The sequence below is a fragment of the Callithrix jacchus genome, chromosome 14 (genome assembly GCF_049354715.1).
Source record: "Callithrix jacchus isolate 240 chromosome 14, calJac240_pri, whole genome shotgun sequence".
NCBI lineage: Eukaryota > Metazoa > Chordata > Mammalia > Primates > Cebidae > Callithrix > Callithrix jacchus.
This window is the reverse complement of record NC_133515.1, coordinates 22,417,073-22,439,338: the sequence shown is the minus strand read 5'-3', so window position 1 is coordinate 22,439,338 and position 22,266 is coordinate 22,417,073. Positions and strand designations below refer to the sequence as shown.

At 44.7% G+C, this 22,266-nt stretch overlaps 1 protein-coding gene across 5 annotated transcripts in view; it reads left to right on the top strand.

Moving 5' to 3' along the window:
- The first annotated feature begins 11,560 nt into the window (after positions 1-11,560).
- The window catches only part of FBLN7 (fibulin 7), a 92,354-nt gene continuing 81,648 nt past the window's right edge, over positions 11,561-22,266 (top strand). For all 5 annotated transcript variants that reach the window (XR_013526388.1, XM_078348931.1, XM_035271971.3 and 2 more), the window contains exon 1: positions 11,561-11,907. Coding sequence is in view for 4 of the 5 variants with exons in the window: in XM_078348931.1 (XP_078205057.1) it covers positions 11,833-11,907 (75 nt within the window). In the remaining variant the exon portion in view is untranslated. The remainder of the gene's footprint in view (positions 11,908-22,266) is intronic.

Here is a 22,266-nt window from a genome sequence, read left to right as displayed (position 1 = left end):
ATAAAAGAATGAGGAATGACTGCTAATGGGCATAGGGTATCTTTTTCAAATGATGAAAATATTCTTAAGTTAGGTATTTAGGATGATTGCACAACTTTGTTAATATACTAAAAGCCACTCTGTCATACCCTATAATGTGGTGAATTTTGTGGTAAATGAATTATATCTCAATTTTAAACACTATATTCAGGGTAACACAACAGAATAAGGAACATCTACAAGATATCATTAACAACCCCTGGATACAGTCCCAAATAACTAGGCATACTAGTAAACCAGAAAAAGTGACCTATACTCAGAAGAAAAACAATAGCTATTGAACCTCAGAGCATACCAGATGGTAAATGACCAAAAAAAGGGATTTTGAAACTGCAGTTGTAACTATGCTCAAGGAGCTAAAGGGGAAAACAAAGTTTATAATAAATAACCAAATAAAAAATCTCAATAGAAAACAATATTTTAAAACAACAACAACAACGAAATGCAAATATGGGACCAACTTACACAATAAAAAATTCACTGGATGGGTTTAGTGACAGACTGAGGTGACAGAAGAGTCAGTTACTTGAAGCTGACCAACAGAAAATATTCAACCTTAAATACACAAAGAAAAATAAAAAAGGAAGAACAGTGCCTTGTGGACTTGTGGGACAACAGTAAGAGTTCTAAGGCGAAACTAGTCCTAAAAGGACAGGAAGGAGAGAGTAAAGGAGAAAAATTACTGGATTAAATAATGGCCCAGACTCCCTAAATTTGGTGAAAAACACAAATGTATAGAACTCCAACCAGAATATGCAGAAAAATCATGTAGGCATGCTTTACCTGCAGAAATCCAAAGACACAAATATAATATTGAAATCACAATGAATGGGAAGAAATGGCACGCCACATGCAGATGAACAACGACAGAAAGGAATCTGACCTCATCAGAAAGAATGGATGCTAGAGAACAGGTCAGCGACACTATTAAAGTGCTGAATGTAAAACAGTCAACCCAGAATTCTCTATCAACCAAAAATAGTCTTAAAGGACAAAGTCAGAGTGGGGGAGGATCCAAGATGGCCGATCGCTAACATCTCCGGATTGCAGCTCTCAGTCAAAGCACAGAGAACTAGAGGACGCCACACTTTCAGACAAATTCAGGTCGCTCACGGAGCAGAAGATCCCCAGTGGAGGAGTCACACGGGTCGCCAGCACAACTCTTGTGGCTGGCGCAGCGGTTTCACCGGCACCTCGGCGCGGCAGCTCTCGGAGCAGAATAAACAGGGCTGGCTCCCCTTCCGACCAAGGTTTGGAGGACCCACATGGGCCCCCAGCATGACTCCTGAGGCCGGCACAGTGGCTGTGATGGCACCTCGGTGCGGCAGCTCTCGGAGCAGAGTAAAGGAGACTGGTTCCCCTCCTGACCAAGGTTTGGAGCCCCGGGAAGGCAGAGTCACCTATTATGGACACAAGAAGGAAGCCAGACAGGAGAATCCTGGGCAGAAAAGCACCATCAGTCTTAACGCCGCTGTACTGGCCCTGGGAACTAACAACCTGGACGTCCACTCAAGAGACCTAATCTGAAAGTTGGTAATTTCAGAGACGACAGGAGGATAAATTTACAATCATGGGAAGAAACCAGCGTAAAAAGGCTGAGAATACTCAAAATCAGAACGCCTCTCCCTCTAAAGATGATCACAGTTCCACATCAACAATGGAACAAGGCTTGATGGAGAACAAGCGCATCCCAATAACAGAATCACGCTTCAGGGAATGGATAATAAGAAACTTCTGTGAGTTAAAAGAACATGTTGTAGCCCAACGTAAAGAAACTAGGAACTTTGAAAAAAGGGTTGATGAAATCCTATTGAGAATAGACAACTTAGAGAGGAGTATGAGTGAAATAATGGAACTGAAGAATATAATACAGGAACTCTGAGAAGTATGCACAGGTTTAAACACTCGAATTGTTCAAGCAGAAGAAAGGATATCAGAGGTCAAAGTCCAACTTAATGAAATGAAACAAGAAGACAAGATTAGAGAACAAAGGATAAAAAGAAATGAGCAAAGTCTGCAAGTAATGTGGGACTATGTGAAAAGACCAAATTTACGTTTGATAGGTGTACCTGAATGCGACGGAGAGAATGAATCCAAGCTGGAAAATACCCTTCAGGATATTATTCAGGAAAATTTTCCTAAACTAGCAAAGCAGGTCAATATTCAACCCCAGGTAATACAGAGAACACCACAAAGATATTCCTCAAGAAGAGCAACCCCAAGGCACATAATCGTTAGATTCACCAGGGTTGAAACGAAGGAGAAAATACTGAGGGCAGCCAGAGAGAAAGGTCAGGTTACCCACAAAGGCAAGCCTATCAGACTTGCAGCAGATCTCTCAGCAGAAACTCTACAAGCCAGAAGAGAGTGGAGGCCAATATTCAACATCCTCAAAGAACAGAACCTTCAGCCCAGAATTTCATATCCAGCCAAACTAAGCTTCACAACTGAAGGAAAAATGAAATCTTTTATGAACAAGCAAGTACTCAGAGATTTTATTACCACCAGGCCTGCTTTACAAGAGCTTCTGAAAGAAGCATTACACACAGAAAGAAACAACCAGTATTAGCCTTTCTAAAAATATACCAAAAAGTAAAGAGCACCAACATAAAGAAGAATTTACATCAACGAATGGATCAAACAGCCAGTTAACATCACATAGCAGTAACCCTAAATTTCAATCGACTAAATCCCCCAATCAAAAGACACAGCCAAAACCCAATGGCATGTTACATCCAGACCTGTTTCACATGCAAGGATACACAAAGACTCAAAACAAAGGGATGGAGAAAGATTTACCAACCAAATGGAGAGCAGAAATAAATAATAAATAAATAAAAAGCAGGAGTTGCAATTCTCGTATCGGATAAAATAGATTTTAAAGCAACAAAGAGATAGTGGTAAAAGGATCAATGCAACAACAAGAGCTAACGATTCTAACACCCACATACATAGAGACTTAGATTCAATGAAACAGAAAATTAATAAGGTTATCAAGGACTCAAACTCAGATCCAGAACAAGTAAACTTAATAAATATTTATAGAGCTCTCCACTTCAAATACACAAAATATACATTCTTGTCAATAGCACATCACACCTATTCATAGGTTTAAATGAAACATTGATTGGCCATTATTAATACCCACTTTTTTCAGAATAAAGCAATATTTCCGTTCACCCTCCCTCTTTCTCTTCCTCTTTCTCCCTCTCCTTTACTCATTTTTATTCTTTCCTTCTCTCAAAAAAAAAAAAGAAAAATAAATAAATAAATAAATAAAGAAGAAAAAAGAAATCAACTCGTAAACCTCTAGATCCAGGTCGGCAATGTCTCTCTCATTGCTTGATTTCCTTCCTTCCCTTCCCTCCCTCCCTCTCTCCCCCGTTCCTCCCTTCCTTCCTTCCTTCATCCCTTTCTTTCTCCCTCCCTTCCTCCTTCCCTCCCTTCCTGCCTTCCTCCCTTCCTCCTTCCCTCCCTTCCTGCCTTCCTCCCTTCCTCAAAAAAAAAAAGGACAAAGTCAAAATAAAGATATTTTCAGATAAATCATATTTTTAAAAATCTGTTGCTAGCAAACTTACAATACAAAGCATGCTAAGTGTTTTTCGTGCTGAAGGAAAATGATATCAGAGGGGAACTTGGGTCTTCAAACCAAAATGAAAAGCACAAGAAATTGTAAATATATCTATAAATATAAGAGCATTCTTGCTAAAAATGTGTTAAAATCACATATGGGCCAGGTGCCATGGCTGACACCTTTAATCCCAGCACTTTGGGAGATAGGTGGATCATCGGAGGTCAGGAGTTCAAGACTAGCCTGGCCAACATGGTGAACCCAGTCTCTGCAAAAATACAAAAATTAGTTGTGCATGATGGCGGGTGCCTATAATCCCAGCTACTCAGGAGGCTGAGGCAATAGAATTGCTTGAACCCGGGAGGCAGAGGTTGCAGTGAGCCAAGATTTTGCCATTGCACTCCAGCCTGGGCCACAGAGCAAGACTCCACTTCAAAACACACACACACACACACACACAACTATTTAAAGCAAAAATTATAATATTACACTATGAGGTTTTTAACATATATAGGCATAATATACATATGACAACCATAGCATAAATGACAGGAGTTGGTAATTGGCCCGTTTGATTGCAAGCTTTTTACATTTAATTAAATTAATTTATTTACTTCTCTTTTTGAGACAGGGTCTTGTTCTGCTGCCCAGACTGGAGTGTAGTGGCACCATCACGGCTCACTGCACTCTCAATCTTTCAGGTTCAAGTGATCCTCCCACCTCAGCCTTCCAAGTAGCTGGGACCACAGGCACATACCACCATGTCTGGCTAATTTTTTTCATTTTCATTTTTGTAGAGACAGGATCTCACTATGTTGCCCAGGGTGGCTTAGAACTCCTGGCCTCAAGCAATCCACCTGCCTTGGCCTCCCAAAGTGCTGGGATTACAGACATAAGTCACTGCATCTGGCCTTCTTACATTTTATATGCTATATATACTGTTAACTCTAAAAAATGCTATGATAAATTAAGAATGTATATTGTGATCCAGTGGCAGACATTGAACAATTATAACAATAATGCAGAGGTATATGTTAGAAGTCAATAAGATAATTGAAATGAACTTTTAAATATTCAGTCATCAATCTAAAAGAGGGCAGAAAAGGAAAACAGAAGAATAAGAAACAGAGGGAACTGGCTGTGCATGATGGTTCATGCCTGTAATCCTAGCACTTTGGGATGCCAAGGTGGGCAGATCACCTAAGGTCAGGAGTTTGTGGCCACCAGCCTGGCCAACATGGTGAAACCCCATCTCTACTAAAACTACAAAAATTAGCTGGGCATGATGGCAGTCTCCTGTAATCCCAGCTACTCAGGAGGCTGAGGCAGGAGAATGGCTTGAAACTGGGAGAGAGAAGTTTCAGTGAGTGAAGATTGTACCACTTGTCCAGGCACTGCAGCCTGAACAACAGAACAAGACTCTGTCTCAATAAACAAATAAATAAAGATAAAAAACAGAGAGAATAAATAGAAAACAGTAAAATGGTAGACCTAACTTCAGCCATATCAATTATTACATTAAATGTAAATGAACCAAACACTCAGATTAAAAGGCAAAGATTTTTCACAATGGATAAAAAGGTGAGACTCAATTATATGCTATCTAAAACAGGCACACACAGTGAGCCATGATCACACCATTGCACTCCAGTCTGGGTGACAAAGTGAGACTCTGTCTCAAAAAAAAAACAAAACTGAAAACATATAGTGTCTTCTCTGACCACAGTGGAATTAAATTAAAAATAAATAATAAGATATCTGGAAAGAAATCAAATATGTGGAAATTAAACCACACAGATCTAAGTAACCTATGGATCAAAGAAAAAATTATGAGAAAAATTAGAAAGCATTCTATACTACATGAAAATAAAAATGCCATATCCCAAACTTCGTGGGATATAGCTAAAGCAGTATTTAGAGGGAATGCAGTAACTTTATGCACTTATTTCAGGAAAGAAGAAAGGTTTAAACTCAATTAATCTATATTTCAATTTTGAGTATCTAGGAAAAAAAAGTGATGAGTGACTAAACCCAAAGAAAGAGAAAGCAATAAAATAATAATATAATATAATATAAGCCATATTTTCTTACTTCTGTGTTTTTTATGTTCTTGTATCTGGTCCTTCCTGACCTGAAAGGACTGCCTCTCTGGAGTTTGCAAATTCCTAAAGATGGTAAATGACTTACTCTAGAGCATGCCATTTATATGTAAACCAAATTACCCCAAGTCCATACTCCTGCTTGTTTCCTTCTATCTGGTATGATATGTTTTTGCTCTACTTTCCACAAAGGTAGGTACTGGACAACTAGGGACCGCCCATAGAGCCTAGAGCCCACAAAAACTATTCAAACTACCCAATCCTAAACCCACTTAGCTTGCTTACCTTGTTTCAATTGCTCCTTCCTGTGAAAAGCACAATAAAGTCTCTTGTCCCCAGTTCCTTTCTCTCTCTCTCTCTCTTCCTCTCTCTCTGCCTGCTTATCTCACCTTGGCATTTTCCTGTGCGATCCTGCTTTATATACCATCCCTTTTGTTCTTAGGCGACTGTGAGTATAATAAAAACTTCTTTCTTCGTGGAAATTACTTTCTTTATATATATATGTGTGTGTGTGTGTCTATACATGTGTGTGTGTATATATATATATAATTGCACTTTAGGTTCTGGAGTACTTGTGCAGAACGTTCAGGATTGTTCCATAGGTACATACATGGCAATGTGGTTTGCTGCCTCCGTCCCCCTTTACCTATATCTGGCAGGAAATTATTTTCATGTCTATGTATCTTACCACACCTGATTAAAACATGTCCTAGGTACTATTGAAACAAATAAAGATATGAGCAGAAACCAATGAAATTTTATACAAACACTTGAAAAAATTAACAAACAAAAAAGTTGGCTGTCTGAAAATAAAAACAAAATTTATAAATGTTTATCTATAATAATTAGGAAAAAAGGGAAAGAGCACAAATCATTAATATTATGAATAAAAGAAGGGCTACCACTACAGATCTTACAGGTATTAAAAAGATAAGAGAAAGCTGGGAGTGATGGCTCATGCCTGTAATTCCAGCACTTTGGGAGGCTGAGGTGGGCAGATCATCTGAGGTCAAGAGTTTGAGACCAGCCTGGCCAATGTGGTGAAATGTTGTCTCTACTAAAAATGCAAAAATTAGCTGGGCGTGGTAGCAGACACCTGTAATCTCAACTACTCAGGAGGCTGAGGTAGGAGAATCGCTTAAACATGGGAGGTGGAGGGTGCAGTGAGCCGAGAATGTGCCACTGCACTCCAGCCTGGGTGACAGAGCAAGACTCTGCCTCAAAAAAAAAAAAAAAAAAAAGAGAGAGAGAGAGAGAGAATGATACTATTTTATGCCACTATATTTAACAAATAAGATAAAATGTAAAAATTCATTGAAAACTATAATTTATCATAACTGACATAAGGTAAAATAAAATATTAAATTGTACACACACACACACATTTATTTACTTAGAGATAATTTTAGACTTAAAAGTTGCAAAATTAGCACTTATGCCTTTTATCCAGGTTTTCCTTTTGCTTAGCATTTACTCAAAATTTCAGTTTGATCTTGGGCAACCTACTGAAGCATTCTAAGCCTCAGTTTCAGAATCTGTAAAATGGGATTAATAACGGGATCCATTTCAGTGGGTTGTTATGAGAACAAATGAGAGCATTGGTGACCGGTTTACAGTAGGTGCTCAAGACATGTTTGTTCCCTTCTTATGTTGTCCCTATATGAAAGACCATTAGTATAAGCAATGTCCCTGTAACTGAGCATTTACTTTATGCTAAGCATTGTGTTAGGCATTTTATTATTTTGAAATATCATAATCTCTTTGATAAGTACTTGTATTCCCATGTATAAATCAGGAAACGGAGACCTGTAAAGATTAAGAGTTACAAGTTCACACGAGCAGCAAGAAGGGGTAAGATTTGGCCCAGGCATGTCCGATGGCAAGGGCTGTGTGTGCCTGACTGCATCCACCACTCTACTGCTTCCAAAGGCATGTGGAATGGCATTCGTGGATGTTCAACGTTTTGCTCCTTTTGACAGATGTTAACTGGCATTTGGTCTTTAATCACAGCACAGTGAAATCTGCTTTTCTACAGGCTTTCATCTTGTAAAACTGGAAACCGTTTTCGGGGGGGGGACAGTTTCAACTAGCAGTCCTGACATCATACATAAGTAGATAGTCTCTTCAACGTTCGGCACAGGACTGCACAGTTCTGCTAGCTAAAGCTCTAGATGTAATGTGATAATGTAGTGGCTGGCACAGGGCCATGCCTGGAGTTGGCACTTGACAAATTTTTTGTAATGCATGAATTGGATGACGTCACTGCACTCCTGCTAGACCATTCTCCCTACACTGTTTCTACCCTGTTGCCCTGTCAGGCTAACATGCTGGGCTTTGTTCCTGGGACCTCTGTAGGTGCTTCGTAGGGGTTGATGACATTTAGAACTACAGACAGATGTGGGGTAAAGGATGAAAAGGGAGAAAAGCAGCTGTAAACGAGCTGACAGTAAGACTCAGCCATAGTTGAATCAGTAAGTCCACGGTCCCAACATAGGAGGGCACAATGGAGGACCCAGAGGAGGTCCCAGGATAGCTCTGGAATGATTATTTCAGACTGGATCCTGCTTCTGCTGGAGTTTGTTGTTGTTGTTGTTGTTGTTGTTGTTTGTTGGTTTGTTTGTTTGTTTTGAGATAGAGTGTCACTCTGTTGCCCAGGCCATAGTGCAGCGGCGTGATCTCGGCTCATTGCAACCTCCACCTCCTGGGTTCAAGCGCCTCTTCCTCCCAGGTAGCTGGGATTACAGGTGCCTGCTACCACACTTGGCTAATTTTTGTACTTTTAGTAGAGACAGGGTTTCACCATCTTGGCTAGGCTGGTCTCAAACTCCTGACCTCAAGTGATCCACCTGCCTCAGCTGCCTAAAGTGCTGGGATTACAGGCATTAGCCACTGCACCTGGCCCCTGTTGGGGTCTTAAACACAGATTTCTATAACAAATCTTCCCATTTTGTGTTGCATGTCCATGTTACACAGACAACATGAGTGTATCAAGGCATGGATCCCAGGAGATGGCAACTGATCCTGCCTGCCAAAAGACTTTTAAAATACTTTCTGTAGACGTGTTGACCCCCACCAAACCAATCCCCCGACACTCAAGAATATCCTCTTGAAAACTAAACAGAGGGGAAATAGAGGAATAAAGTAGCTGATAGGCCCCTTGTATTAAGCTAAAGGTGAGGTTTAGGGGGCTTAAAGGTAGAGCACCCTGCTTATTTTCATGGGCTGATCTGCTTACAGACAGCCTTGGTAGGTTCTGGGCTTGATAGGATCTGCCTTGATTACTGCAGATTGAGGGCAGCTGAGGACAGAGACAGAGAAAAGACAGTGCTGCTGGGGCAGTCAGATCTTAGAAGGTCATTTAGACCAGATGCCAGAACACTAGAGGGAAGGCAGCCATAGAGCAAAGGTAACAAATAGCAGTTATTACTTAGGAAAAAAAATCCTGTTAAAACTTAGAAATATTTGAAAAGCAAAAACCCAAGAAAATAAAAAACAAGAAAGAAAGAAAAACAGACCTCCCCCCCCATTTCTGTAAATAAAATTCTTGAAATCTTGTGATCCTATATTTAATATAATAAGTAGCATAGTATCCCTAAAGTGAAAGGTGGGATTAAGTCAAAGGTAGTCTGTCCTAGAAACAGCACCACTCTGGGAGGAGGGATCTTGAGACCACAGTTTGCATACTTTGGGTAAGTCAGTCAACCATGCCCCACTTCAGCTTCTTCATCTGTGAAATGAAGAATCTCTTCCAGCTTTATGACTCCATAGAAAGGGCAGGAGAAGAGAAAAGAAGGCTTGCTTGCATCTGCCCAATGTCTGATTCCCAGTGCACAGTCAGAACAAGGCTGAGAGCCAGGATAGCTGGCCCTCCAAAGAAGGTTGCCATGTAAACAACACAAAGTGTGATAGGACACAAAATATTAATAAACGCAGCTACATGGACCAGGAGGAAACTTTTCAAGAATAGAGCAGAGGACAGAGAGACAGAGAGGGGAGCAGGGCACTGGCTTTTTGTTGTAGACAGCAAACATACGAGAGAGCGAGGCAGAAAACCACAATCTCCACAGACTGCCCTGGATTGGGGCTGTGCTGCCCCGTCCTCTCCACCTGGACAGGGTGAAGCAGGGGTCTGACCATGTCTTTCTTCAGGATGTTCAACCAGGAATGCAAAATAAGATTACATGGATCCCTTGCTGGGTATGGTGGCTCATACCTGTAATCCCAGCACTTTGAGAGGCTGAGGCGGGTGAATCATTTGAGGTCAGGAGTTCAAGACCAGCCTGACCAACATGGTGAAACCCCATCTCTACTAAAAACATAAAAAATTTCACTGGGCATTGTGGCAGGCACCTCTAGTCCCAGCTACTCAGGAGGCTGAGGCAGGAGAATCACTTGAACAAGGGAGGCAAGGTTGCAGTGAGCAGAGATCAGGCCACTGCACTCCAGCCTGGGGAACAGAGCAAGACTCCATCTCAAAAAAAAAAAAAAAGATTACTTGGGTCCCATTCCTCCTCCTTTGCATGGGAAGGTCGGGGGAGCAGCACTGTAGGATTTCTTAAGCAACAAATGCCCAGGAGGCCAGCCTGAACCCTGACCCTTGCTTTCTGGGGCACTGGCTATGTTCTGAGCGTTGGTGTCTCCCCTAAATTTGTATGTTGCAAAACTCATTCCCAAGATGATAGCATTAGGAGGTGGGTCCTTTGAGAGGTGACTAGATCATGAGTGCAGAGCCCTCACAAATGGGATTAGTGCCCTCAGAAAAGAGGCCCCCAGAGAGCTTCTTTGCCCCTGTGAGGACATGGGAATTAGAACTCAGGCCCTCACCAAACACCTATTCTGTTGGCACCTTGATCTTGGACCTCCCAGCCTCCAGAACTGTGAGAAATACGAGTCTGTTGTTTATATGTCACCCAATTCATGGAATTTGCTACAGCAGTTTGAAGGGACTAAGCCAGGACTCCGACTTTCCTCTCTGGCCTCCCCTGGAAAACAGTTCCTGCTCTGGCGGTGGCAGTCTTCTGGGCTCTCCATTCCTTGAGCTATGAGAGGGCTCACAAAGTAAAATGTGGAAAAGGAAAAAGCGATCTAGGGCTTGACCAGACTTGTGTGTCCCGGGACATCCGCAGTGGCTGCTTTCAGAAAACCAGGAAGAACGTCAATCAGCCTTCCAGGAGCTCAGGTCAGAGGCATCTGCTGTACCACGGCCCTGATAGCAGGGGACTTCAGACTGCTCATGCCTGCCCGGCGCTTCCTGACTTGACCTTAGCAAGGCATGCAGTGTTCTAGAACATGGTCTCCTCTTTAAACTGACTTTCTCCTTGCCTTGAGCAGAAGGACTGAATCAGGAAAAGGGCTGTAGATCACTGTGTCACTGTGTATCTACTCACTGTGCATGCGTGTTCTCGCACCCCAATTGCATTATTGAAAGGGACATTAGTTTATTCGGATGCAGAACTCAGTCCACTCCATGTCAAGCTTATGAAGTCTTTCGCCTGGTCCCCTTCTCAGAATGTCCTGGAGGAGGGTGTCGCTTGGGCTTTGAGGTAGGACGAAGCTGGGTTTGGGTTTCTGTTCTGCCTCCTGTCCTTAGTGACTGAGCCTCAGGCTCCTTGGTTGGGAAATGGGACAATCAGGAGTGAACCTGCCCAGGGTGGGCTTCCAGTCATCCGCACATGTGCGGAGCACCCGCCGCCCATCCCTGCCAGGACCTGAGGATGCCCGCGCTCGTCCTCGGCGTAGTGCCCGGCCTCCTTGGGGAGCCGCGCGGGTTGGGCGCGCTCCCAGGCGCATTCCTGGCCGGGCAGCCCCTCCTCCCTCGGCCTTAGCCAAGGGGCTGGCGCCTCCCCGCCTCGCCCGGACTGTCTCGTGCGGGCAGCTACGGACGCTCGTGGCCGCGCTGCTCCAGGGTCCGGTGCACCGCGCACCTGGACCCGAGCAAGGGCCGGACCGCGCGGCGCTCGGGAGCCTCCAGCCTCCCTGCCTTCCTCCCTGCCCGAGCCGCCCTCGGGCCGCGCGGCGCCTCGCACCCTGCAGGGGCGTCTGCCGCACCGCTGGGACAAACTCGGCAGGGGAGGCAGACAAAGTTATTTCCCCCTCCCAAGCAGCAAGATTCCGATTGGCAAGATGGTGCCCAGCTCTCCGCGCGCGCTCTTCCTTCTGCTGCTGCTCCTCGCCTGCTCGGAGCCGCGGGCTTCCCAGGTCAGTGTCCCTCCCGCCTCTCTCCCCTGTCCCGCGCACAGGGGAGGCAGCGCCAAGGCCGGGGAACCTAGGCTTGCCACTTTCCACTCGGATGCCTGGGTTGGGAGCTTGGAGAGATGCCTGGGCTGGGGTTCAGTTTTTGGAGAGAGGTGCAGGGTCCCCCGTCTGTCATCTCAGCGGCATCCCGGGCCCGCAGCCTGAAAGGATCCAGGCTGGGCTGGCTGAGCAGTTGGTGCGAAAGCGTCGGTCCATCGGGGGAAAGGGCTCCGCGTGAGAACCGCCAGGAGGAGGAAGATTTCTCCGGGATTTAAGACTTTGGTCTTGCCTGGGTCTCCATGAGAGCTCTGGGTCACTCGATTAGCTTAGAGAAGGTCCCCGCCCTTCAAACTCCGACATTTAAATTTCCAACCGAAATATTAGAACACTCACAGGACTTTCTTGGCAGTTCGTGGCATTTCCAAGGCAGAGGTGCCCGGGAGGTTTCTGAAGCAGGGATGTGAGACTGCATCTTCTTTCACACATACACAGGCAGCTTGCTGTTTAATTTTTCTCTTCTTGCCATTGGCATTTGTTAGAATCCCACTGAATTTATTTATTTAATACTTGACCAGATTCACTTTTATAGCAACTGATTTTTAAAATTAAGGTAAGAACGTGAATTGCTGAGTCCAAGGCCCGCATCCAGCAGAGTAACCCTGGCAGCCAAGGACTGCCTAGCTGTGTGAGGGGCCCAGCTGGACTGCCAACCCGCTACCCCCACAATGCCAAGAGAACATGCTTCCTGAGTACCTGGTGCATCGCAGGCTCCCTGTGGGGTATCTTCCAGGCACTTCATTCCTGGATCAACCCTGTGAGGTGGGGACTGTTATCCCCATTTTGCAGATGATGAAATTGAGGCCCAGGGAGGGTGGGACTTATTCAAGGTCACACAACCAGACATGAGTGGAGTAAACACAGTCTCTCTTGTTGGGCTCCAAGATTTCTTCCTTCCCTGCAGATACTTGTCCATACTCCCCGGCAGGAGACTGAATTCCTGGGCCAGGCAGGCATGCCCATGGCCACCAGGAAGACCCTGGGGTGCAGAAGGGATTCCAGGCCGGCAGAATTTGGCTTAGGCCAGACGTGGTGATGTTAGTGCAGATGTGGTGAGGGGCCGCCACAGGGAGCTACGCAGTGACCAGGCAGCAGAGGCCCAGTGTGGGGCCACGCTGAACCCACCCAACAAAGCAATGGGCTCTCCCACCAACTTTGCCGGTTACAGAACAAAATAAAACCCCGCCTCAGACTTAGAGCCCAATGCCAGAAGCATAGCTTGGTCCATCCCTAAGTCTGCTCCCCAGCCCAGGCTCCAAGGAGGCAGAGTGGACAGGATGTGTGATAGATGCTTGGGAGTCAGACCCTGCCATTGTGTGACCTTTGCTGCTCAAGGAATGAGGCAAACACCTGTCTCTCAAGGTTACCCAGCAACCAGGTGAGACCGAGATAGTTGTCACATGTTTGCAGCTGTTGCAGAGGCAAAGTGAACTCACTCAGACTCTACCTGGAACTTCTGGGTTCAATCCTGTCCTGCCACATCCAGGCTTTCTCAAGTTTCTTATCCTCTAAACCTTACTGTCTTTACCTGCAAAACACCTGTCTCAGGCGCTTTCTGCGGGGAGAGGGAACAAAAAAGATTGCCCATAGATGTTCATTTGAAAATTCTAGTGAAACTCTCTTTAACCCACAGTCCTATGTGACCAGGGATCTCCCCTTCCCCACCCTCAACCCTGTCCAGGCCAGCTTAAAGGGTGAATTATAAAGGAGGCCCCAAGGCCTGGTTTATGCTGGAACAAGCGTTACCTGACTCCTTTAGGTCAGGTGACTGTGTGACCTGACTCCTACCAAACCTCTCTCGACTCTAAACAAGTCCCCTTTCTGTCCCTGTATTTATTTTCTCCTTCCTTCCTTCCTTCCTTCCTTCCTTCCTTCCTTCCTTCCTTCCTTCTCTCCCTCCCTCCCTTCCTCCCTCCTTCCCTCCCTTCCTCCCTCCCTTCTTCCCTTCCTCCCTTCTTTCCTTCTTTTTTTTTTTGAGGCGGAGTTTCGTTCTTGTCTTCCAGGCTGGAGTACAGTGGGTGTCATCTTGGCTCACCACAACCTCCACCTCCTGGGTTCAAGCTCTTCTTCTGCCTCAGCCTCCTGGGTAGCTGGGATTACAGGCATGCACCAGCATGCCCGGCTAATTTTGTATTTTTAGTAGAGATGGGCTTTCTCTGTGTTAGTCAGGCTGGTCTCGAACTCCCAACCTCAATGCGATCTGCTTGCCTCAGCCTCCCAAAGTGCTGGGATTAGGCCAGTTCTGTGGAGTGAGCCACCATGCCAGGCCAGTTCCTGTATTTTCTATGTGGGTCCCCTGAAGGGCTCTGGCATAGGACTGATCATCATTTGTAATGATATATTTTGGTAGGTTTCAGATTTATTGTCTATTCCCACCATAGGGCTCCAGGGGCAGCGAACCACCTGGCCTAAAAGTAGTGCGAGGCCTAGGACTCCTGAACCAAGCAGTAAGAGCTGTTGGCTGGTGGAGACTCAGCAAGTTTGGAGAATAAATTGTACCCACAGGATCATCTCTTGCCCACAGGAGGAGATGGGATGGGTCAGGCAGGAGGCACGAGGACGGGCTTACTTGGCCAAGGCCTAGTCACGCACCAACTCCAAGGAGCTCTAGATGGAGGCTGTGGTGCTCCTCGTGGGGGCAGGCCACAGCCCTGTCTGGGGTTTCTGTTTGCCAGGAAATGTGCTTGCTTTGTGTATTAGGTGACAGCTCAAGGGTAATATGATGGGTGTGTGTGTGTGTATGTCAGTGGATGTATATGTGTCTGTGTGTAGTTGTGTATATACACCTTTTTGTGTTGGTACTTGTGGTTGTGTGTTCATGTGACTGTGTGATGGTGGGTGTATGTGTGTATGCGTATCTGTGCTATGTGTGTGGTTGGGTATGCACATGTCTTTGTGTGTTGGTGCCTGTAATTGTGTGTGTCTGTGTGATTGTGTGTGTGTTACAAGGGGGGGAGGCTGTGTGCTGCAGGGTCCAGAGCAGCGCTTCTGCGGGAATGGAGTCTTGTCTCTCTCCTCCTGGCCTCCAAGGCTATCCACTGTGTCCCTTTTTTCAGCACATCAGTCCCAAGTCACTTTGCAGGTTTTTGTCACTGGCTGATGAAGAGCAGGTAGTCTCAGGGAAGGAAGAGAGGCTGAGAAGTATGGGGTATGCACAGAGCGGGAGTCCTTTCTCGACACTGTGCCCGCCCTATGGCCTTCCCACTGGGAGAGAAACACCTTGCTGAGGAGACCAGAGCAAACATCTAACGATCGTCTTGCACCTCACCTTCAGCCCACAGTAGCTCTGGGTGGGCAGGAGGTGCATGGTCCCAGCCGCCTCCTCACCTGTGTGGGGAGCTGCTTTGGCATTTCAGCAGGCTTCCCTCCCCCACCCTCTCCTTGTGATCAGATGTCACCAGGCTCCAAATTCCACCATGAGAGGTTCATTCTTTTAGTTGCCTCCTCCCGTCTGATACATTGCTTTTTATAATTAAATAAAAATAAATGTTGTTCATGTATAATTTCATGATTTTAGCCATGGAACTATATCCTATTCATGGCAACCACCACCACAATCAGGATACAGAACAGTTCCACCGCCCCCAAAGCTACATCACACTGCTCTTTGAAGTCCCACCCACTACCCATCCCAGCCCTGGCAGCACTGGTCTATTCTCTGTCATTACAATTTTATCTTCATCATGTCATACAATTTTTTACTTTATTTTGTTTTAGCAACAGGGTTTTGCCATGTTGTCTAGGCTGGTCTCAAACTCCTGGACTCAAACAATCCTCCCACCTCAGCCTCGTAAAGTGCTGAGATCATAGATGTGAGCCACCGCACCTGGCCTCCACGATGTCATATAAATGGAAAAGAGTACACGGCCTTTTGAGTTTAGTTTCTTTACTCCCATTTGCCCCGAGAATACCAGCCAGCAGAGCTTGTGGCTTCAGTGAGATAACTTTGCCACAAAGTATCTCGCTTTTATTATTGTCACATTGCTCTAGTATATCAACTTTGGAAACATCAAACATCATTCTATTTATAGCATTCTATTCTTAGTAGTGGCATTTCCATTTGTAAAATATGATCTCGATCACTGAAAATGTCAGATCCTAGAAAACATGGCGTTCCTACTCGTGATATCAGCATTGCTCTGGAACAGTTGTTGGCCACAGCTTCAGTGGATGCATCCGGTTTTTCCATAATAGATGATTCTGATGATTCAGACAATTCTGATGTTAGTTCTGCTTAGAAATAACTACAAGAAGAGTTTTCATATTTTATTTTCGCATTGACAATCAGTCAGATTTGCTTCAACCTCAAAGAGCATGTTTCTGTAAAATTAAATGAGCGACAGCAGCACGCTGCACTTTTTTTATCTGAATGGGAAAAGGGTCAACTTTGTATAATGCATCTAAGGCTTACCCAAGCCATAGGCTCCTTTTTATTGCTAAGTGGTGCTCCATGGTGTGGGTATATTACTGATTATCAGTTCACCCACTGAACAATACCCAGCCGTGGTGTCATTCCGGTTTGGGGCATTGGTGAATACAGCTGGTATAAACATTCACATACGCTTTTCATGTGAATGTATTTTCATTTCTTATGTAAGTACCTGGGAGTGGGATTGCTGGGTCATAGGGTAAATGTGTGTTCAACTTTGTAAGAAACTGCCTGCCTATGTTCCGTATTAGTTTTACCACTTTACGTCTATGAAAGACCTCACTATGCTGCATCCTTACCAGCACTTAAAGTTCTCGGGTTGGTTAGTCTTTCTCCAAGTTATTCTAGTAAGTACGTAGTGGTATCTCATTGTGGTTTTAATTTCCTTCTGTAATGACTAATGGCATTGGACATCTCTTCATGTGCTTATTTGCCAAACAGTCTATTGGGCAAAACATCTCTTCAAGCCTTCTGCCCATGTGAAAAAAAAAATGGACTGTTTCTTTTCTTTTCCTTTCTTTTTATTTTTTGAGACGAGGTCTTGCTATGTTGCCCAGGCCAGACATGGAACTCCTGGGCTCAAGTGATCCTCCTGGCTCAGCCTCCAGAGTATCTGAGATTACAGGCAAACCCTGATTGTTTTTAATTAATTTTGAGCACTCCTTATATTTTCTAAATACAAATCCTTTTTTAGTTATAAATATTTTCTCTCATTTTGTAGTTTGTCTTAACAATGCCTTTTGCAGAGCAAAAATTTTAAATTTCAGTGAAGTGTAGTTTTTATTTTAATGGATCGTGTTTTGGACGTCAAGTCTAAGAACTCTTGGCCTAACCTCAGGTCGTGAAAATTTTCTTCTAAAATTTTTATAGTTTTTCATTTTTTATTATGACCCATGTTGAGTTATGTTTAAAAAATAAGGGTCGGGCACAGTGACTTACACCTGTAATCCCAGCACTTTGGGAGGCTGAGGCAGGCGGATCACCTGAGGTCAGGAGTTGGAGACCAGCCTGACCAACATGGAGAAACCCCAACTCTACTAAAAAAAAATACAAAATTAGCCAGTTATGGTTGTGCATGCCTGTAATCCGAGCTACTCAGGAGGCTGAGGCAGGAGAATGGCTTGAACCCTGGAGGTGGAGGTTGTAGTAAGCCAAGATTGCACCACTGCACTCTAGCCTGGGCAACAAGAGCAAAACTTCATCTCAGAAAAAGTAAGGTGTGAGATTCATGTTGAGGGCTACTTTTCCATGTGACTATCCAACTATTCCAACACCATTTGTTGTTGAAAGACTGCTGATTTGCCATTAGCAACTTTGTCAAAAATCCGTTCATCATACATTTATGGGAAAATTTCTGCCAATAACACACTTACCTTGATTACTAAAGTTTTACAGTAAGTCTTAAAATTGAGTAAAGTGAGCCCTCCAACTGTATTCTTGTTTTTCAAGATTCCTTTGGCTCTTCTAATTTATTTGCCTTTCCATTAAAATTTCAGAATCAGTTGTCTTTATCTACAAGAAGTTCTACTGGCCAGGCATGGTGGCTCATGCCTGTAATCCCAGCACTTTGGGAGGGCAAGGTGGATGGATCACCTGAGGGAGTCTGAGACCAGCAAACATGATGAAACCCCTGTATCTACTAAAAATACAAAATTAATCAGGCATGGTGGCAGATGCCTGTAATCACATCTACTTGGTAGGCTAAGGCAGGAGAATTGCTTGAACCCAGCAAGCAGAGGTCACAGTGAGCTATGAGCTGAGAGATGCATGATGGCACTCCAACCTAGGCAACAAGAGCGAAACTACATCTTAAAAAAAAAAAAAAAAAAAAAAAATATATATATATATATATATATATATATATATATATATACCAGAGTTTTTATTGGGATTGCATTAAATCTATAGATCAATTAAAGGAGAATTGGCATCTTAAATGTATTAAGTCTTCCAATCTGTGAACACAGTATATATTTCTACTTACTTAGATATTCTTCAGTATATATGTATTTTTTAGTTTTCAACACAAACATGCTTTGTTAGACTTATACCTAATTATTTCATTTTTGAAGCCATTTTAAATATTTTGTGTGTGTGTGAGACAGAGTCTCACTCTGTCACCCACGCTGTAGTGCAGCGTCACCATCTCGGCTCACTGAGAAGAGACCTCCACCTCCTGTGTTCAAGCAGTTCTCCTGTCTCAGCTTCCTGAGTAGCTGGGATTACAGGCGCATGCCACTATGCCTGGCTAATTTTTGTATTTTTAGTAGAAATGGGGTTTCACCATGTTGGTCAGGCTGGTCTCGAACTCCTGACCTCAAGATCCGCCCACCTCGGCCTTCCAAAGTGTTGGAATTACAGGTGTAAGCCACCACGCCAAGCCTATTATAAATAATTTTTAAAAAAATTTATTTCCAAGGGAGAGGATATCCCCAGTATGGAGAAATCCAGTGGGCTTTTCTATGTTGACCTTGTATCTTGTGACCTTGTGGAACTCAATCATTATTTATAGGGAATTTAAAAAAATACATTTCCCGAGTTTTTTTTTACATGGACAATCATGCCATCTATGTATTGGAGCAGTTTTATTTCTTCCTTTCTAATGTATGCGTCATTTATTTACGCATTTAGCCTTATTACATGGGCTAAAATTTCAAGTACAATTTTTAATAGGAGAGTGAACATTCTTGCCTTGTTCTAGAACTTAGGAAGAAAGCATTTAATTCTTCAACATTAAGTTTGGTTCTGGCTGTAGGTTTTTTGGAGCTGTTGTTTGTCTGGCTAAGGTTTCCTTCTTGCTCTAGTTTGATACGATATTTATTATGAAGGGATGTCAAATGTTTTCACGTGCTTTTTTTCTGCTTCACTTGATATGGTCCTGTGGTTTTTCCCTAGTCTGTTAATAAGGTGGATTTTCTGTCTTCTGGAAGAGACGGTGTAGAATTGGTGCCAGTTCTTGAAATGTCTGGTAGAACTTACCAATGAAACCATGTGGGCCTGGAGACTTCTGGAAAGTTTTAAGTATGAATTCAATTTCTTACATACAGAGCTATTTAGGTTAGCAATTTTTCTTCCCTGGGGTGAGTTTGGGTGGTTTGTATCTTTCAAGAAATTGGTCCATGGCACCTCTCTCTCTCTCTCTCAAGGCAACTACTTCTAAATCCCCCGGGGACCACTCCGCATTTCTACACAATTGGTCTCCTGTAATGACGGATGAATACTTTGTTCCATAATCCACCACAGAGCCAAATAATCTCATGATTAATTTCCTTTCTTGTGTAACTTTTTAATTTTCCTAGAGTTTATTCCCTTTTGCCCCAGTCTGCCGTCTACACAGGCACAGTTTCCAGGATCTCCTTCCCAGTCAGTGTTCTGCCAGGGCCGCTTGTCCCTAGAGCCCAGACTCCCCAGGCCTCCCTGCCTTCGGCTCCTGCCTTGCTGTCCTCCCTGGGCTCGTGGCCCTGTGGCTACACAGGGGCTTTGGGAGAGAGCCTCCCTGCTACCCTGAGCTGGAGTCTATGTTTTTAAGATCACATGTCTTCCTCTTTCTTTGGCTTACTCCCTTATTTTTTTAAACACATCCTTAGGAAAATGATTTTTAACTCATTATTGCTGGGTTTGTCAAATCACTTGCCTACAGTAGATATCACACTTTTTCTATGCGGAAACTTTAAAGCAGCCAACAGTAGCATCATGATCCCAGGTCGTAGGTGGGAGAGCTGTTGTGGCCAAGAAAGTGGTGGCTGAATTCTACAGTTGGGAGCAAGGCCAGAGTAGGAAAGCTGACCGTGCTCTCTCCTACTCACTGCCCGCCAGCGCTCCTCCCCACTGACTTCCTAGAGAAAACCAAGGCCTCGCGCTGGAGCAGGACTTGAGACTGATTTCTTGGTCTGAGGAAAAAAAATTAGCTGAAGGGTGGAAAAATGAAAACAAAAGCTTGCTCCTTTCTGGCCTAGGATGGCCTGTGAAGTCAGCCCATCAGTGTGAATTTAGCTGCCTATTCAGATGGATTGCCTGGGACTGCCTTGAGTCCACGTTGAGATGTCTTGTCAGTCACTCCAGAGCTTGGCATGAAAGGACACCAGGATTGACAGGACTGTCTGCCTTGTCCTAGCACCAGGAGTGTTCACTAACCCTGAAGTAGAGATTTTAATACTAATACATGAAGATGAGCTGAAACAGCAGGGGCTTGTGAATCACTCAGATCTATTGATCTGAAATAAATACCTCTATCTAAAATGAGGTATTTCATAAAACAGGTATTTGGTGTCTACAATGGCCCAGCACTGGGAATAAAACAGACAGTCCTGCTTTGGTTTTAAGAGAGCAGCTATGGATCTGAAGTTGGCAGACCAGGGTAGCAATTTGACCTGGGCTCAGCTGGGCTGATGTGCTCATCAGGGCCAGGCTCAGCTCATCTGGACTGGGCTTGCTGGTTTGTCGTGGTCAGCTGCCAAGCTAGCTGGGGATAGTTGGTCTAGGGCAGCTCATCTGGTGCATGCGGTCTCTGCTCCATAAGGCCTCTCATCCTCCAGGAGGTTAGCTGGGGCTTTTCTCATGGTTGTGGTTGTGGTGGTGGTGGTGGTGGTGGTAGCAGAGCACCAAGACTGAGCAGAAGCTCACAGGCTTCTTGAGACCCAGCCTTGGAACTGGAACACGACTTCTACTGCATCCTGTTGGCCAAAGCAAGCCACAAGGCCAGCCCAGATATGTAAGGTAGGAAAACAGACTTACTTCTTGATGAGAAGAGAGCAGAGTCTCCTTGCATATGGTGTTGGCACAGGGAGGAATATCTGGGGTTATTTTTGCAAGTCTTCCATCATGGTGACCCAGAGACTTACTCACCAAGGCACCTGTGTTTAGACAAATGGGTGGAATCAGGGCAGGGTGGTGACAGGAAGGTCCTTCTGGCATCTTCTGCTTTCTCTAGCAAACTCCACTTCTCCCTGGCACATTCAGGAATATGTCCTGTCAAGGGCAGCCCTGATTGCAGAGGAGAATGGAAGCCCCCTTGCTCCCTTGGGGTCATTTCTGGCCCTGGGGGCATTGGGCAGCGAGTGTTAGGGGCTTGGTCCACACCATGGCCCACTGGGAAAGGAGACATAGCCAGCCAGTTCAGTGGTTTCTTGGGCTAGCCTGGAGTCTTTCCATCAGGAACAGATGTCCTCCCAGGTCTGCTCACCCTGGGGACTCCTATTTGGCACTAGACTTGATTCCAGGCAGACCAAGCCAGATGCCTTTCAAGCTGCTTCCCTTCCCTTTGGGCACCATCCTTCCCTCCATGTGCTGCCTCAGACCTGCCTCTCAGCCAGCTGTGCCAGGAGCAGTATCCATTGTTGGGGCACAGCTGTTGACAGAGGTCTGACTGTGCTGGCCACTCTCCCCTGACCCATAGAGGCAAAGGTTTGTACCTGAGCCCTGGGGCTCCAGGGAAGACTCTCGGAGTGGGTTGAACTTTCTTTATCCTTTCAAACTCCCTGCCAGCACCTTCCATGCTCTTCAGTAACTGCCTGAAACCTAAAATAAGGACATGACACACATTTTCATTAAAGAAAACATAAGCACCCATCATTTGACTGGACCCAAACCCATCCATCTGTACAAGTCTCAAGTATGATTTGTAACTTGAGTAAGTAAAATGTGTATCTCAAGGAAGTAATCATCTCCCCTCCTATGTATAGGAAAATATGTGCCTCTCTGGGCACCAGAATCTCTCAAAGGAGGCAGCCTCGGCGGGAAGTGAGACCCAAGGAACTCAGTGTGGGGCTGGGTTCCTAAGTCCTAAGTACTAAGATTAAGACATGATCAGAGGCATGGGAGATGTTCATGGTGACTGG